Raw genomic sequence first — 19,392 nt, 5'->3', positions numbered from 1 at the left:
TTATTTTTTTATTTAATAAAAATTCTTGTAGTTTTAAAAATTTAGACTTTTTTCATTTCAATTACCATGCTTAATTTATTAAAAATCATGAAAGTAAAATATGTATGATAAAAAACTGTTTACATTTTTCATAGTATTTCTCAAATAAGATTTTATTCTGAATAATTTTATTTAATATAAATACTATTATTATGAAAAAAAATATATATTTTTTTAAATTTTATGATATATTTTTATGTAATTTTTTTTTAAAATGTATTATAACTTAAAATATTTCAACACCCTGGGTATTATTACAAGTATTATGGCAATTTTAAAATGTATAAGTAACATATTTATAACATAAGTAATATTGATAATAAATAATTAATATTTTTGTAAAATAATTGAGATTGTTATTGGGAATACAATTTGACGTTTTGGACAGAGTTAATGAAAAGTGATAAGATTATGGAGTACTGATATTAGCTTTAAGTGCATTTAGGACTGAGAGATAGGGGAGCCAATTAATGAGTTTAAGTTTGAAATAAAAGTTGATATAGTGTCGGCGATGTTATTCTCCGTGTGTAATAATTGAATTTTTGTTGCTTCCGCATGTTTGGTCTTAGACTGTGCGTTTGAATCACAGCCCTTGGCTGGACGGATTCTTGTGACTGTTTTTTTGAAAGTAGCTTTGTAAACTGGGCATCCCTTGAAATTTGCAATGTGTTCCGTTGTGCAAAGGACGCATTTGGGCGGACTATGACGGTCTTTGGACCGTGGTGATTCGTGTGGTGATTACTACCATACTTTACGCATTTAGGTTCGTGGCAGCAATTGTTTCGTGTGTGTCCGTAGAGTTGGCAGTTGTGACATTGTGGTGGGCTGCGTACCTTTTTATGTGGTTTCTCAATCGAAACTTTGGTATTGAGTAGAAACTTGATGTCAAGAGCATCATTGTTATTGTCTTGTGTTATTATATCCACAAAGAATTAAGGTAAAGGTTATTTGTTTTTATTCTTAACATTGTATATGTGTTTAACTGAGTGTCCTAACTCAGCTAAGGCACTAGAAATGTCATTACTTAAGGTGAAAAAGTGTAGGTTTCTGATAACTATTCTGTATGGGCGAAGGTGATGGGGGGGGGTGTTGAATGGAAACTATAGCATTTGTTTCATGTAAGTGGTCAATGATTTTATTGAAATATTCCCGATTTGCAAGTTGTATATGATGATGTATGACGTCGTTGACTTACAGGTAAAGCCATTTGAGCCGGTGATGTTGGTTAATACCTTATTGAAAGCGGAGTAGTTTTTTATATTTTTAACATGGATTGGTGGAGCTGGAGGTCCCTTGTCTCGTTCAACGCGAAGCAAGTTCACAGGATCTTCCTTGAGGTTGATTAAGGGCGTAGTTGTTGCTACGTCGTTGGTGTCATTAGTGGCGAGTAGGACGAAACGGTTTGGCGTAATAGAGACTTTGGTTTTTTTGCCATTTTGACTTGGCACGAGGATGACAAATTTCGTTTTGTGGGTTTTGGTGTATGTAGCAAAGCGGGACCAGTTTTCTGAACGTTGTTTTCATAATGATTTCATTATAAAATTGGAACTGTTAGTCAATATAGTGACCGTAATAAATTACTAATGAGCGCGCACAGTGATAACGGAACGAATACGATACGATACGATGCACACGTGTTCATGATGAACGCTATAGCCGAACTGTTTAATTAATTGAACATGGTGAAAAAATGTCAAGGAGGGGGGGGGTTGAACCTCCAAACCCCTACAGTGTGTCCTCCAAACATAATTTGTGTGATCACGGAACAAAAAAAAAGGATTGCATAAACTGGGAAAAAATATGGTTTAATTAAAGGATGGTTCAGTAGTGAATGTTTGAAAAAATCAACAACTCAACTTCTCACTTCTGACCAAATTGATAAAAATGTTGAATTTTTGGTGTGAAAAATTGTTCATGTAAGGCAATAACTCCTTGCTAATCAAGTAGGTGTGCTTGTTTTAAAAACAATATATGTAACAGTTGATGCGATGATCAATTGACAATATTATTGTTTAATTTAATCAATTAATTATTTTGTTAATAAAAAATATAAGAAATATAGGTAAATAAAACTTACAAATTACTCATAATATGACATAAAAATTACAAAAAGTGTCCTTTAAAATTAAATAAAATATTAAAAAAAAAAAAATAATAAAATTTAGGTATAATAATATTCACTACAACACGACAACGACGACTGTAATCGGTGAGATAAAATTAGATAGGTACTAATCTTATTCTTTGGTAATTTCAAAGTTCTAAGTAAGTTATGAGCATAATGATAAGAAGTGAACAAATGTGAAATCAGTAAAAATGACTAAAAATGTGGTAAAATGACCTAAAATGTCAAAAAATGACTTAAAAAGTAATAAACACCAAAAAACGAAAAAAAAAAATGCATAATAAAAATTAGTTGTTCAGATTCACATACTAATGAAACACATTTGTGGCCAGGAGAGCATTGTCTAAAAAGTTCCAAAAAAAAAAAAAAAAAAAAATGCAAAATGCATCAGCTCCCGAGCCCTACAGTAATAGCGTTCGTTCTCGTCATTGACCATTCTACTAACGTTTGTGTGTATAGTTGTAATTTTACAATTTAAATTATCATGTGTTTTAATTATTTCACTTAAAATGTAACTTCTTTGCTCTGTCTATATTTTCTCTGTGGACTTTCATCCTTTGGATTCAACACAGAGAAGGATCACCTCTACTCAAAGTATACAAGTAAGTGATCATACTATAAAAATCATCAAGCGTAAGGAATTTACATTGAGTGTGATAAAACAATAAGGTTTTATCTATACAAATAATAAAGGGTAATTGTAATAATATATATATGTTACCGGAAATGTTGACATTTAGGAAATGATGACAATTCCTAGTAAATGTTGACAATTCCTAAAATCGGAAGGAAATTATATTATCGCCTAGTATATGTTATCATTTCCTAACGATAGTAGGCAAAGATGCCAGATTTTTAAATTTAATCTGACTTATTTAAATATTACTTTTATCAAACATAATTATTAATTAATCTAGTATCACCTTAATAAATAATCAATAAATAAACAAGTATTTTTTTAACATTTAAATTTATGTAATTTAAGCTTTTTAAAATTTTTCTTATGATTTTCAACGTAGGTATTCATTTTTATTTTCACATGGCAAACTTCTATGACATTTAGAATTAGATGCCGATCTGCAAGCACACCTGTTCGTCTTGCATTTTGTCTTACATTGACATCGGGTATATCCTTGTGCCCCTGAAATACTATTTAGAGTAGTTGCCTCCTGAAGAGATAACGGTTTTTCTGCTTGACCTACCGATTTTAAAACAGTACTTAGATCCAATAAATTTGCTTTGCAAGGATATATTTTTTATTGGATGTTTTAACCATTTTTAGTGCCTGTTTTTTTAAATTGTGTGCAGATGATTGACGTGCATCAAGTATATTTTGTTTTCGTTGATCAACTAAATAAATACATTATTAACTTAAACATATTAAACTATATTACATTTTTTTTTTTTACCAAGTTCTAAGTCACTAGTCACTTGTTCTGAGTTACTAGTACACGGTACATTTTCTTCGGCTCCCTCGTCTTTGTTTGACTTCAAAATACATTCAATATCTTCCTCAGATTTCAAAGAGCTAATTTCGTCTACTGGTAAACCAATTGATGCAACACCTAAACGAGCTGGACAACCACACATTGCCTCATAAGGTGATCGACCGATACTAAAAAGTATCAATTAAAATTATTTTTTAAATTAATTATTTATCATACCAGAATGAAAAGCACGATTTTTTCAAAATTGGATAAATTTTAATTCAGATGGCCAATCTGTTGATTTTGTTTCCGCCATCCATGTCGCCAACATATCTTCCACGTCCCGGTTCGCACGTTCTATAGACCCCTGGCTCTGACTATGTCTTGGTTTTCCGTGCACTATTTTAACAAACATCACCCCACATATTATGTAATTCATTAATTACACTATTAACAAACTCTCTCCCATTATCGGAATGTAGAATTGCTGGCGCTCCAAAAGTTGTATAAATTTCCATTAAGTTATATGCTATTTCTTCTGCTCGTTTAGTCTTTAGTGGTTTAAGTATAACAAATTTTGTCAAGTGATCCTGATAATTCATTTTAAATCTGTAATTGTTTATACTCTGCGATTGCATATAAATTAGATCTATTTGTGCACGCGAGTTGTATGCTGAATGCAAAATTGGTTTAGAAACAAGACCTCTTTTTGGATTAGATGATTTTTTATGACAGTCGGTACAAAGACTCAAAAAAATCATTATTGTTTCTTTTATTATATTACAATATTTTAACTTTATTTCAGCCATCATACGATCGCGGCCACCATGGCCGATAGCTATATGTCATATGTGTAGAGTGAAGAATATTGAATAGCTCTTCATTTTTAATGAAATAACGTATACTGTCATTATTATGGTTCATGGCTTTAATTAATCGCTCTTTATTATTTATTAAAATAACGTCGTACTTACGAATATTTCTATAATCTTTTTTGCATTTTGTTTGAGTCTTGGATAATTTTACGTCTTCTATGCGACGATCGTATTCTTCATTATTCATGAACGATTTGTTGTTATCACGTTTAGCATCAATAATTAATGAAATTGCTTTATTAAATTCATTTTGCATTTTATTTCAATCCATTTTTAAGCTTTTAACAAAATAAATACGTACTGAACTACTAATAACCCTAGGTACTACTAAACGGATCGTGTATTCGTGTTGAATGTACAGGTTATATATTAAACAGATAAATACTGCGATATGCGATATCCACGATATTTTTCAATCAACCATTTTAAATATTTTTAGATCTCGGAAAATATTGACAGTTGACACCAAACTTACTATTTTATGCCAGGGACACACATGCGTGTTTAAAATCGGTTATCGCAATCGACATAAACCCGTGTTTGATATAATAATTTCATGCCTCCGCACAGATATATAAAATAATTTTATAAGTTTATTTTATATACCCGTGTATCACCGTTTCTCATTTAATATGAGTTCGACAGCATTATTAGTTGCCTAATTTTTGCCCAATTTTAAATGTTGCCTATTAGTAACCTAACTAAATGCCTAACCGTATATTTTCGCTCTTTTTAAATTTCATTGTTTTTATTTTCGCTATCATTATTTCGCGATTTTAAATTCGCGGTTATTGTATTGCTATTTTGGCCGAATACCACTAACTATGTATATGATTGAAAATTCGTATTGTAAATCGTAAAGTTCTGTCAATCGTCATTATTGTCAATAACGATCCGGCTAAAATAGCAATACAATAACCGCGAATTTAAAATCGCGAAATAATGATAGCGAAAATAAAAACAACGAAATTTAAAAAGAGCGAAAATATACGTATAATAGCGAAAATATTAAATGAGAAACGGTGATACACGGGTATATAAAATAAACTTATAAAATTATTTTATAGGTATATCTGTGCGGAGGCATGAAATTATTATATCAAACACGGGTTTATGTCGATTGCGATAACCGATTTTAAACACGCATGTGTGTCCCTGGCATAAAATAGTAAGTTTGGTGTCAACTGTCAATATTTTCCGAGATCTAAAAATATCAGGTGGGTAAATGACTGATATCAATAAAATGGTTGATTGAAAAATATCGTGGATATCGCATATCGCAGTATTTATCTGTTTAATATATAACCTGTACATTCAACACGAATACACGATCCGTTTAGTAGTACCTAGGGTTATTAGTAGTTCAGTACGTATTTATTTTGTTAAAAGCTTAAAAATGGATTGAAATAAAATGCAAAATGAATTTAATAAAGCAATTTCATTAATTATTGATGCTAAACGTGATAACAACAAATCGTTTATGAATAATGAAGAATACGATTGTCGCATAGAAGAATTTACAATTATTTACAATTAATATGCAATTGTTTGAAATAATTTTGAAATTGTTTGCAACAAAGTCGGGGGGCCAACTTCATGTACGTGTTTGCAGCTTGTGTTAATTTGTTATTTCTTTTTTTTTTTTGTTGTTTGCATGCAAAATAAAATTAGTATTATTATTATTATTATATATTATTCGTGCCACTTTGTAATGCTACTATAAACTATTGTTTTAAGCGATCAGTGGAGAATTTGTTCTGATTTTGTAAACATATTAATGTTTATCATTACTAATATTTTGCATAATTGCAAAATAAAAATTATGATTAAACTATGTCATCAAATTCAGAATAGATTTTCCATAATCTCGTGCTTATTAATAATATTAAAATTTTATAGTGGTCACAAATAATATAAAATAAAATGAAGTAGGGATTCATTTGTGACTAAGGCCGGTTTTAATGAAAATAATTAATTATTAATTAAAAATTAATTGTAGAATATGAATATATTTATGCATTAACAATAGCTATATTGTCTTTGAATATGTTAATCCATATAAATACTTTGAGAATTAAGAGTAAAAATACTTTAAATTTTTAAATCGGCCATCATGCTAAAAAAAAAATATAATAATAATAAAGCTATACTTACCTAACCATCGCTTACGCGGATCCGGGGTTTGGCGAGTTCAAGAATACGCTTTGATGGTTCATAAACTAGTGACTTTGGATTCACGCGGTAATACTTATTTTTGTCTTCTCGTTTTCTTATTCGCCGGGGTTTGGCCAATTGTACAATGCGGTCCGACGCAATATAATTAAGCGCTGCGCGAGATATGCCTGATTTTGTTGTTTTTGGGAAAGGGAAGTCGGTGATTATACTTTGTTCAGTTAAATTTGTTTTCGGTTGCGACAGGAACTCTGTCTTTTCATTGAACGTATCTAACTGTGAAATATAATGATATTGTGATGAGTATTGTATGAACACAGCGTTGTAGATTGACGAAAAAAAACTAAAACAACGTTCGGATAAATTAATAAAAAAAAAATAATAATAATAATAATAATTGAGTAAGAAAGTATTTTGGCTGTTATAATATTTACTATCCAAAATAGTTTTATTATAAAATATTACGCATGTTATTATTGAAAAAAGTTCTCACCATTTAAGATATAAAATGGAATTTATATTAAACTGTTCGTTTTATATAATGAATGAACTATGAAATTAATATTAAAATATCTTAATATTTCGATTTTTTGTTTTTTGCTTAAAGTGTGCAGAATAAAAATATTGTTGGTATTTTTAATAAAATTGAACAAGACATACTAAATTACACGTATTAATTTTTACTACTTAAGGAAATAATTTATCAAATAACCAATTTGAAATTTATATTTAGTGTGAAATTTATTCCATAAGGGCACGTCCTTATATTTTGTATGTTAGAAGAGTAATTGCAATGGATATAAATATATATTTGTCATCAACCAATTAAAATGAATAAAATTCATAAGTCAAATATACCTAAATGAAATGTTGCAACGTTTATTATAAAACTTAGAGTTTGAAATAATAAGGAAAGATAAGGGCCTAGTATTGCATACTATTATAATCAACTGTCAATTTATTATGATATTATTTTTTTATTTTTATTTAATGTATAAACAAATGAATATGGTTAATGACGTCTTTTGTCAGACTGAGAGTAAGATATTATTAAATTTCTTGCATTACAATACACTATGATCAATTTAATCATAATAAATAAAATTGTATGAATATAGTATAACATATCAGTACAAATTTTAGGTTTTATAATAAATTACACAATCATATATTATTTTGTATTTACTTTAACTATTGAGACACGATTACTACTTAGACCAGTGTTTCCTAAAGAATAATATATCGCGGATTTAATGCGTTGTGTTAATTTTGATTGCGTGCGGTAAGCAATTGAGTATTCATTTATTTAGATCCATAAAAATAACTAAAATACTTATTATTAAATACATTATAAAGCATTATAAATATAAATATAAAAACTACTCGAGATACGATTTTTATTAGGAAAGAAATAATAATTATATATGTATATTGTATATAAAATGTATAAATGTGTACTTTAATTTTGTTTTTAAATGTTGTAATAATTGTTTTTTTAGCGTTTATTTCACCTTGACCCAAAAGAAATTCATTTTTAAGAAGTACAAAATGTGTATTGAAAATGTATCTCAAATTTCAGTGATTAGTATAACAATGTGCACATGAAAGAAAATCCGTTTTAGACCCACTGCAGATTTAGTTATACTGAAAACTAGCAGTATGCGTCTTTCTATTCCCTAACTAGAATGTATGTATAGTTTAAATTATGCAACCTACATCATAATCATCATGGTTACTCTTTACTTCATACGTAATAGATGGTTCGGAAAATATGTGTTCATTGAGTCCGCTCCTGAATCCTTGTTTCATTTTCTTGAGTTCCAATGCCTTAATCGTTTTGTTGATATCGATTGTTTTAACTGGTATGATGCTATCCTCACTTTCAGTGTCACCCCATTCTACCTGTTAATTATAGTTAATTTCGTACCAAGTATTATATCAAAGGAATTGTTATATTGAGTTTTACGGTTCGCTGTTCGAAATAGATGAAATAGTCCTTACCCATTCGTCATCTGAGTATTTGCCGTTGATATAAGTATGATACATATTATATGCACGTATTTCGATGGGTATTTCGATGGGTATCATTTTATGTCTTTTTTAAATATTTATCTACTGAAATCAAACTCAGGATATAAGAATTAATATTCGTGAAAAATAATAAATAAACACTTTGAATCTCCTATGATTTATATGCATAAACATACAAATGATTTAATTATTAATTGTTTATTTTTATTTAGACATGTTAAATCAAGTATGTTTACTTTAATAATAATAAATTCAATAAGTATAGGTTACTTACTTAATTTTATGTCTCAAAATTAATTAATTAAATAAATTATTATAAATGTGCGCGAAAGAAATCACAAGATTATATTAGAAACAAAAATGGTTATATTTATAGTAAAAATTATATTTTGTAAATTTCAAATTGTGTAAAAACTATTTAATTTTTATTTTAAAAATTTATTCATCAATAATTACTGTTCAATCTATTTATATTTTAAACAAGTAAAATAATTCACTATAGTTACCGGTGATTTATAAATATGTTACAGTTAAAACCTGAAATCTGTCGAAAATAGTTTTAACAAAACAAATTATTTTACAAAAACACATTAAACCACCCTAATCCACTCATTTCCAATCTCTCATCCGTCACTCTCCCAGATAACCCTTCACGTCGTCTAAAGCGAAATTGGCCCAGGGACCTCCTCAACCAATAAAAAAAAAAAAAAAAAAAAAAAAAAAGAAAAAACATAAATAACTAGTCAAATAACAGATGTTATTAGCAATATGATTATCAATTAAATATTTTTAAATACACCGCAGGTACAATTATTATTCTGGATACAATAGTAAATATATCAGAACGTTATCGATACAAATACTACTTTTAATTTTTAAATTATATTTATTACCTTTTTTTAAACCGGCCATCATGCTAAAAAAATATATAATAATAATAATTAAAGCAATACTTACCTGACCTTCGGTACGCGGATCCGGGGTTTGGAGAGTTCGAGAATACGATTTGATGGTTCATAAACTAGTGACTTTGGATTCACGCGAAAATATTTTTCTTTGTTTTCCCGTCTTCTTATTCGCCGGGGTTTGGCCAATTGTAGAATGCGGATCGAGGCAATATATTTAAGAGATGCGCGTGATACGCCTCTTCGTGTTGTTTTGCGGGGGGGTGGTGGATATACTTCGTCCATTTTGTAACGGGGAGCGTCAGGACCTCTTGTGGACCATGGTGGAATATATCTTTCTGTGAAAAATAATGATATTGTGATAAGTTATAAGTGATTATATGAACACAGCGTTGTAGATTGACGAAAGAAAAACTAAAACAACGTTCGGATAAATTAATAAAAAATAAATAAAATAATAATTATAATAATTGAGTAAGAAAGTACTGTAGCCGGGGCTGAATCGAGATTAAGATTTTATTTTAGTTCAATTATATAAAAGTTAAAGTTGTGATATTATTGTTATATCTTTAAAAAGTGCCATCGTGGTCGTATTTTATGATTTATTAACATGTAAATAGCAAAACTATACTTTTAGCGACGAATATTTTGGCTGTTATAATATTTATTATCCAAAATAGTATTGTTATAAAATATTACGCATGATATGATTGAAAAAAGTTCTCACCGTTTATGATATCAAATGGAATTTATATAAAACTAATCGTTTTACATAATGAATGGACTATGCAATTTATATTAAATATCTTAATATTTCAATTTTTTTTTTTGCTTTAAGTGTGCAGAATAAAAATATTGTTGGTATTTGTAATTAAATCGAACAAGACGTAGTTAATTACACGTATTAATTTTTATTACTTAAGGAAATAATTTATCAAATTAACAATTTGAAATTTATTTTTAGTGTGAAATTTATTTCATAAGGGCACGTCATTACATTTTGTACGTTCGAAGAATACTAATTGCAATGGATATAAATATATTTTTGTCATCAATCAATCAATTAAAATTAATAAAATTCATAAGTTTATGGTCTCTTGAGTAATTTTAATAATTAGACACTAATTGTAATAAGGAATGTATTTTAGAACTTTTTTCATAAGTCAGATATACCTACTTGAAACGATGCAACGTTTATTATAAGACTTACTTAGAGTATGAAATGATAAGGAATGATAAGGACTTAGTATACCATTATAATCAACAGTCATTTATGATATTATTTTTTTATTTTTATTTAATGTATAAACAAATTAATATGGTTAATGACGTCTTTTGTCAAACTGAGAGTAAGATATTATTAAATTTCTTGCATAACAATACACTATGATCAATTTCATCATAAGCAAATCATTTTTAAGATGTACAAAATGTTTATTGAAAATGTGTCTCAAATTTCAGTGATTAGTATAACAATGTGCACATGGAAGAAAATCCGTTTTGGAGCCACTGCGGATTTAGTTATACTGAAGACTAGACTAGGAGTATGCGTCTTTCTATTCACTAACCACAATATATGTATAGTTTAAATTATTCATCCTACATTATTATTGTAATGGTTTAGCTTACTCCTCCTCTTCTTGCATGGTTTATATTTAATTTTTTCAACCATAATAGATGCTTCGGAAAATATGCGCATTTCTTCCCAGAATCCTCCCTCGAATTCTCCTTCGAATCCTTCCCCAAATCCTTCCATTTCATCAAATTGTTCTTCCCTAATCTCTTCGTCATCAGATCTGGTTGATATTGAAAAACTTTCCCAGTCGTCCGAGTAATCCTCCACCTCCTAATTATTAGTTAAGTCAATTTTTTTTATAATTTCGAACCAACGATTATCCCAAAATAATTGTTATATTTAGTTGGACCGTTCGCTGTTCGAAATAGATGAAATAGTCCTTACCCCTTGCTCATCCAAGAATTCTTCGTTAAAAATACTCTTGTATAAAGCCAACAACTTTTTATGTTCTTCGTCGCTATATACCATTTTCTCCTATGATTTATATGCGTAAACATACAAATGATTTAATTATTAATTGTTTATTTTTATTTAGACATGTTAAATCAAGTATGTTTATTTTAATAATAATTATTATTATAATAATAAATTCAATAGGTATAGGTTACTTACGTAATTTTATGTCTCAAAATTAATTAAATAAATTATTATAAATGTGCGCGAAAGAAATCACAAGATTATACTAGAAACAAAAATGGTTATATTTATAACAAAAATTCAATTTTGTAAGTTTCAAATTGTGTAAAAACAATTTGATTTTTATCTTAACAATGTTTTCATCAATATTTATTTTTCAATCTATTTATGTTTTAAACAAGTAAAATAATTCACTATAGTTACCGGTGATATATAAAAATGTTACATTTAAAACCAGAAATCTGTCGAAAATAGTTTTAACTAGTTAAAACTAGTATTAACCGCAGGCTCAAATAAGTAATTAAATTTAGTTTTAATTTTAATATACGTCTTCGAACTTGAACTAACTACATAAAACGCACGTGACCACAGAAGATATATTCAATAAATATTGTTCGATAATTCGACCGGCCGATTATCAAATCAATAAAGATAAATTTAATTAGTCGTCCATCACTTAGATACGATAAGAAAATTCATCACAAAGAATCAAGTTTCGAAAAATCATATTTCCCTCTGTGCAGCCGCAACAAAAGCATCAACAAAAATTCAACATGTAAAATGCACATGTAAAACATCCCGCAGAACAAATCGCTGTTTATGTAGAAAAAATAAAATTCTATGTACATACCTCTAAATGCCACGATAGGTTTGTCCTGTTAAATGTAATAATATAATAAATGTCTGTATTTAATAATTATTCTAATATGTACTTATATTTCTACTTTTCCCTAGTTAAAACTAGTTTTACCTATCAATTTAAACAATATGGATTTTCATTAGATAATTTTAGTTTAACTAGTTAAAACCAGGAGTGACTAAAGGAATTTGTCGAAACTAGTTTCAACGGATTTCGGGTTTTAACCGTAACTAATATACACACCAAAATGACATGTATTTGTTAATGAATTAATTCAAAAACAATTTATTTTAATTCAGTTGTTCTGTTTACATAAATCAATAATTTTTGGTTTGAAAATATGAACACATAAACCAAATGTGGTTGTTTATTTTTTTACGCAACTTAAAGTTATTCAAATCCTAAATCAATTCAAAATATATAATTTACGTAGATAGTTTATGATCGATCTGCGTGAATGCGATTTTTAATATACCTAGTTACCACCCCCACTTTAATAAGTGTAATAGAAAAGTTTAACACAATAAGACTTCATAATCTGATATCCTTCAATCCTTTAAGGGTAAAAACTTAAAACAAAAAATAAAAGTTTGTTTTCTTACTTCTTGTAATATGTACAGTTCCATTAAATTGATTGATACTTTTTAAAATGTTTACAGGTACATCATACACATCTTTTTAGATTGTTTATGGTTAAAAATGAAATCTATTGGTTTTCTTTATTTATTAAAAATGTTATCATCCTACGTTATATTAATATCATCTATCAAAAATGTGAACCAATTAGTTATTTTTCTATTTTATATAATTTAGAGAAATACCAAAATAGCATAATAACATAAAATGAGTAATGTGTATAAATATTATTTTGAATAACATTTATGTTAAAATAAAATCCTTCTATGATTTTAATGGAATAAATGTATAAATTATTCTAAGATAATATATAAAATAAATATATTTTACATGATCTATGATAAATATTAATATTATTATTATTGCGACAATTTACTACGAATCTATTAATATTAAACTTATACTGAATAAGAGTATATTATCCTGTTCAGTGTTCACTGCAAAGTCTTTTGCTATAGTAAAAGCTCTTGAGTTAATTACCTATCACTGACTCCAAGACACCGCTATTTTCACTGACTCCCTCAACGCCATAAATAATATTAAAAATACATATAACCCTTCAGACATCGGCTTATATATCCAAGACAAAATGTTCACGCTGCTAAACATCAATAAATAGATAATTAAACTCTTCTGGATCCCCGGACACTCCAGCATTGTAGAAAATGAGCTCGCCGATCACACAGGCCAAAACCGCAATTACCTCCCCATTATCAACATTTACTAAATTCACTTCATTCGGAGGAACGTACAACTGTTAATAACAAATTATTGTCAACTAAGATGACAAGTTTCAAGTGTGTCATTGTTATATGAGGGAGATAAATTTGAATTCAATAATATATCATTCTATAATTTCTACGATGATTAAAAATATAAATTCACATTTATCATTATTTTATTATGTTATATTTAATTTTACATAACCAATTAAAATTAAATATTAATCATTTACCGTTATTCTTATTTTGTTATTGTAAGTACAGTACTAAGTAGCAAAGTATCAAATATTTTAATAGTGTGTCGCCGTAATATAAAGGTCGATAAATACTGATATAAAATATTGCGTTTGCTTAATTTCATCGGTATTTCATTAGGGCTAACTTAACTTAACCTAATCTTAGGCAAGCAAACTAACAGTTAAGACGAATTTTATTCACTATATTGTTGATTCTATAATTACATAATATAATAAATTATAGTTGATGCTTTGAGGACATTTTTTTGTCGTATTAGCTCCATGTTTGTTAAATGGTTTACGTAAAAAAATAAATATTTTTACAGGCTACTTCTGAAATAGATAATAAGCTTACTTTAAAGGTAACAATATTTAAATGTAGTCAGATGAAGCTAATAAAGAAATTATTTGAAGATTAAGCAGTGTGATATTTTAATTGAGTTTATGCATACATTTTCAAATTGAATAATTATTATAACTGGTTAAAATACTTGTTCATCTTATTTTTTATAATTGAATACAATTACGGTATAAATTATAAACTAATGAACAGTTAAAGGGAATTATTGTGTTTAATATTATATTTTATCTTCAATAATTTTATTTTATAAAAAAAATGTCTTGCTTCTAGTCATATTATTATATCTTCCATAACCATTCTTTATTTACTTTGTTCTGTGTTTTAATTATCTATATTGCCATTGTACTAAAAGTAATCATCATTTCAAATTAAAAAAGTAAAATAAAATAACTAGCAAAAAACAATATTTATCTTAGTAATACTCGAAAAAAATTATAAACATTTAAAGTCAATATTAATAGTAGAATTTTAATATATTATACAATGTATATATTATTATACATTGAACATCATTTGTTGTGGCGTACATATGTGAGAGTCATAAAAAGCTGCAAACAAGTTGTGTCCGAAATACTGAGATGTGTCCCTTGAGTTTATTCTAGTTACACGAGTTGTGTACTTGTGTTTGGTAGACTTGTTAGGTTGTTTGGTAGATTTTAAAGATATTAAATTCAAATATTCAAATTGAAAAATCTTTCTATTAACATTTTATAATATATTCTACACTAGAAAGACGTCATTTCGTCATATCTATACCTAAATTAAAAATAACGATAATTGTGGATATTTTTAAATAAAACAGCTTTTATAAATTAAAATCGAGAAGACGAGAAATGTGTCTATTTTAATATTATATATTAATATTATACTCGAAAAATGAAAATAAATAATATTGTTATACTAATAAATAAAAATAAAAATAATTATACGCCATTATATGGTTTTTAAATAAAGCAGTTAACCCAACCTACCAATAATAAAATTTAATATAGGTATTGTATATAAATTAAAATATATATGTATAAATAATTTTAATAATATTACACATAATACCTACTCGTATATTAAGTCAATTCATGAAATTTATCCATATTAGCATTTAATTTTTAATTAAGAAAGAAGTATTTTTCACGTGTCGTTTTTAATAATTATCAAGTTTTTTTAATTGCAATATTAACATCACATAAACAAAATTTATGACTTCAAGAAATTAATAATTAATAATGGCATAGGAAGGAAATAAGACAAAATTCATAATATAGTTATTTATTAAGTAAATTGTAAATTTTAGAAGTTAAAAATTATTTGAAACGTCATAGACATCAAATCAAACACAATAATGTACATTATTTCAGTTTAAAATATTACTCATTTTCTATCTATGAAGAATAGGCGGTTCATGTTTTTCATGATTATGGTTAATTTTGCGTACAATTATTTCAGTAAGATTATTTATATTTAATTTTTATAAAAGATTTACATGCAGTTTTAGTACCTACATCTCCATCTCTGCAAATAACAATTTAATAATTAATGAAAACAAAATTTTGTAATCATTAATTACCAATAGCATCTCGATTGTAATTTACTCAACATTGAACAGATAATGTTTAAATAGCAACTAATTGTATAATATTGTATTATACTATCCTATCGAATCTTGTGGAAAATACAAGTGTATAATACCCATTGGAATTTTTACATAACAGTAATAGTATTAACATATTTTTATTATAAAATCAATGATAAAACTCAAGTGTCTTGTTGTACTTAACATCAAAATCCTTTCGTCATCTCTCGTTTTGGTATTTAATCTGTCACCGATATAAAGTATCAGAGATAGAAAACATTTTATACTTACTTCTATCGAAAAAATGTTTGTAGTTTATTGCTAAACCTATTCATAAAACGTCTATAGCATTGATTTTGTTAGTATAGATTGTATATGTATATTATTGTGAGTCATCAATATATCTGCGAATCGAAGAGTGTACTTCTATGATCGACAATGATCGAGTAAACATTCACTTATCGGCCGTCAATGTGTTTCATTGATTGACAATAACATCACCGTTTTTCAATTTTTGTTACATTATTTTGTTTTTTATTACTCGAATGATTTTTATTTTTAAACGACAGTTTTGGCAATGGAAGTAAGGCAGTTAAGCAACTACGCGCAAAAACGCCGCATAAATAAAAATCAACCACCGTCTGACGAAGATAGGATGACTTTTCTTCTTTTCTCAAGTATTGATTTTAAAACCAAAAAATATAATTCTCGGTGATATGTCCCGTGTCTATCCATGGCCGTATAGGGTTTGCGCATCAACATATTTCATAATAATAGAAAACTGAAAGAGATTAGAAATTCTCAAACTAAATGTAAGTAGATCACTCACTAACTTTCAGCATATAATTTAATAGCGCTCGTATAACATTCAATTTTAAAATATTGTGGAAGTATTTCTGTTTAAAAATATACCTATACGTATACTAAAACAATATATGTAACAACTATAGGTACTTTAGTGTACGGGTTAGTGTGGACTCATTATCATGACCAATATATTTATTTTTATCGCAATTTGTTTATTGAATAATACCTATTATTCACATTAATAAATTGTGACTTTTGTTTAAAATTTAATTGAATAGTCCAATGTATTTTTTAATTTCATATGTATACATATTATTTGTGAATTATAATAAGTATTAAAATTTAAAATCCAATCAGAATTTTATATTAAAATAGTTCTTGTAACGTGTAACGTACTTATTTTGTACTTTTCAAAATGTATCAACACCATTCGCCTATTATTATTTAACCTATGTTGATTTTCAATAAATGATATGCGATATTTTAGCACAGTCAAAGAGGCAGCACGCACACGCACACAATTTTGCGCTATCCATCTCATACATACAATATTTATGCTTAGACATCGGTCGATTTGCAAATCAAATTATTCACGAGTGTATCAAAATGGGTTTTTTTTTTAATACATATTGTTCCTTTAGACACTTAACAGTCTATATTGACAGTCGTCTAGTACACAGTACACACACTATATTGTTTATAACCAGTGTTATACTTTGAACCCTCCCTCATATCAACACTTAAACTCTGTTGTTGACTCATCCAATAAACATTTGAATCCCTGATGAATTCAACTACAGAATAAAGTAAAGTTCTGATTGCGAAATGCGCCAAAGACATACGTATACACTATACGGGTCACCATAGAACCGCAGGTACGTAATACACATATATCCTAAAGTCCTGTTTCGCATATATTTATGAGAGCACAAATTTATATTAAGGACATAATAACATTTATTACAGTACGCATTCTAGTAAGCAGCGATTCAACGTTTCTGGAATGATATATTGATATATAATGATATATGTATATACGCGAGCCTTTACTTACCTACCTATCTACCTACCTAAAGAACGCGGAAAATCAACTTTGTTTTCATATTAACGATTTCACATATTGTTTGCATTTTATGAATATAATATATATTTTTACATATTTACGTTTAAATGCTTTTAAAATATCATATTTTATTAAGATATAAATTTATATCTATTTTCTAAATTTAGTTTTTTATTTCAAATTTCATTACAATACAATTACAGGATGGTAAAAATTATTACACATATTATATTATAAGCTAATATTTTTTTTTAATTTTAAACTTTGGGTATTATACATAGACTTATAATAGTTATAGTTTATAATCTTATATTATGTTGAGAAAAAATTTGGAAACTTAAATGTCTACATAAACTTTTTTAGGAAAACTCTAAGTGTATAATTATTTATACGTGCAATCTTCAAATCAATGTATTAACATATTATACATCATTTAATATCATTATATTTTATTTAATCATTTTAAATTATATTTTTCGCAAGAATAAGAGTTGATTTAATTGAATGGTTAAGCTATACGACGTTAATTGTGTTGAATTTTCCGTACAATTATAAAATATCTTATAGATATACAAGGCCGTAACTGAAAAAAAATTCGAGGGAGGGGGTCCAACATTTTTTTTAAATATAAATGCTGAAAATTTTTAGTCAATAAACTTTATTCACCACTAAAATATTTCTACTTTTAAAAAAAAAAATGTTGGGGGGTAAGGGGGTCCAGACCCTTTGGACCCCCCTCAGATACGGCTTTGTAGATATACCTGTACATAATGTGTGTTATATGATAAAAGTTTTAGAAAAAATATTTTACTTAATCATAATATAATTTATGTAATCAAAAATAAATTTGACTATTTTAATATAAAAAAATCTTTTTGTAATTTAATTGTGTACCTAACAAATTATGAATTATAAAAATATCATAATTTGATTATTATTTTAATACTATTCAATACTGAGTGAAATTATGATATTCCAGAAAGCTATTACTTTTACTTCAACGGTATGCATTTTTAAGTAATTGCTACCCTTTTAAAATACATATAATATCATTGATTATGACGTATAGATTTAGAAAAAATGTCTATGGTCTAATACTGAAAAATTGAGGGTATTCAACTAGAACATTTTAAAAATATACATAAAATCCGTGAAAAATGTGATATTATCAATATTAAAATAAGATTAGTTTAAATAATTTAGTATAAACATAAAAAACAATTTAATAATCTTATTCGTGGCCAGAAAATCATATTAATTTCGGAATTATGATGTCGTTTAATTTCAGAAATTTTTGATGTCTTAAACGGAAATTTCTGCTTAACTATTTAAATAATTTATCTTATTATCAGAAATATATAGCTATGTGTCATTTTTTTTATATTTCATCGAAATATAGGTTTAAAATATACCAAACTATGGTAAATTTGTTATTATTAAACTGCTTTCATCGTTTCTTTTGAAAATAAAAGATTAATTTGAGTAGGAAACAAAGAAATTATAATATGAAAGTATTAAAAAGAAACTTTGACATTGTTCATGTAACTCATAATTAAATTTCTTGTTCTTAT

At 27.1% G+C, this 19,392-nt stretch overlaps 1 protein-coding gene across 2 annotated transcripts; it reads right to left on the bottom strand.

Moving 5' to 3' along the window:
* Positions 1-3,185: 3,185 nt before the first annotated feature.
* LOC132923126 (uncharacterized) lies at positions 3,186-4,618 on the bottom strand. 2 transcript variants are annotated; one of them, XR_009661100.1, is made up of 3 exons: positions 3,829-4,618; positions 3,574-3,738; positions 3,186-3,514 (listed from the first exon to the last, which is right to left on the bottom strand). XR_009661100.1 is itself a non-coding variant. In XM_060986959.1 (2 exons), the coding sequence occupies exons 1-2, from the start codon at positions 3,752-3,754 to the stop codon at positions 3,384-3,386; spliced, it is 312 nt and encodes a 103-aa protein (XP_060842942.1). In that variant the 5' UTR covers positions 3,755-4,618; the 3' UTR covers positions 3,186-3,383. The 2 variants fall into 2 exon arrangements, 1 of the variants encoding a protein (XP_060842942.1); XM_060986959.1 differs by having other exon boundaries at positions 3,574-4,618.
* Positions 4,619-19,392: the final 14,774 nt, after the last annotated feature.

This window comes from Rhopalosiphum padi, chromosome 2, assembly GCF_020882245.1.
Source record: "Rhopalosiphum padi isolate XX-2018 chromosome 2, ASM2088224v1, whole genome shotgun sequence".
In the NCBI taxonomy this organism is placed as follows: Eukaryota; Metazoa; Arthropoda; class Insecta; order Hemiptera; family Aphididae; genus Rhopalosiphum; species Rhopalosiphum padi.
The sequence above is the reverse complement of the archived record's forward strand: the minus strand, read 5'-3'. Positions and strand labels throughout refer to the sequence as shown.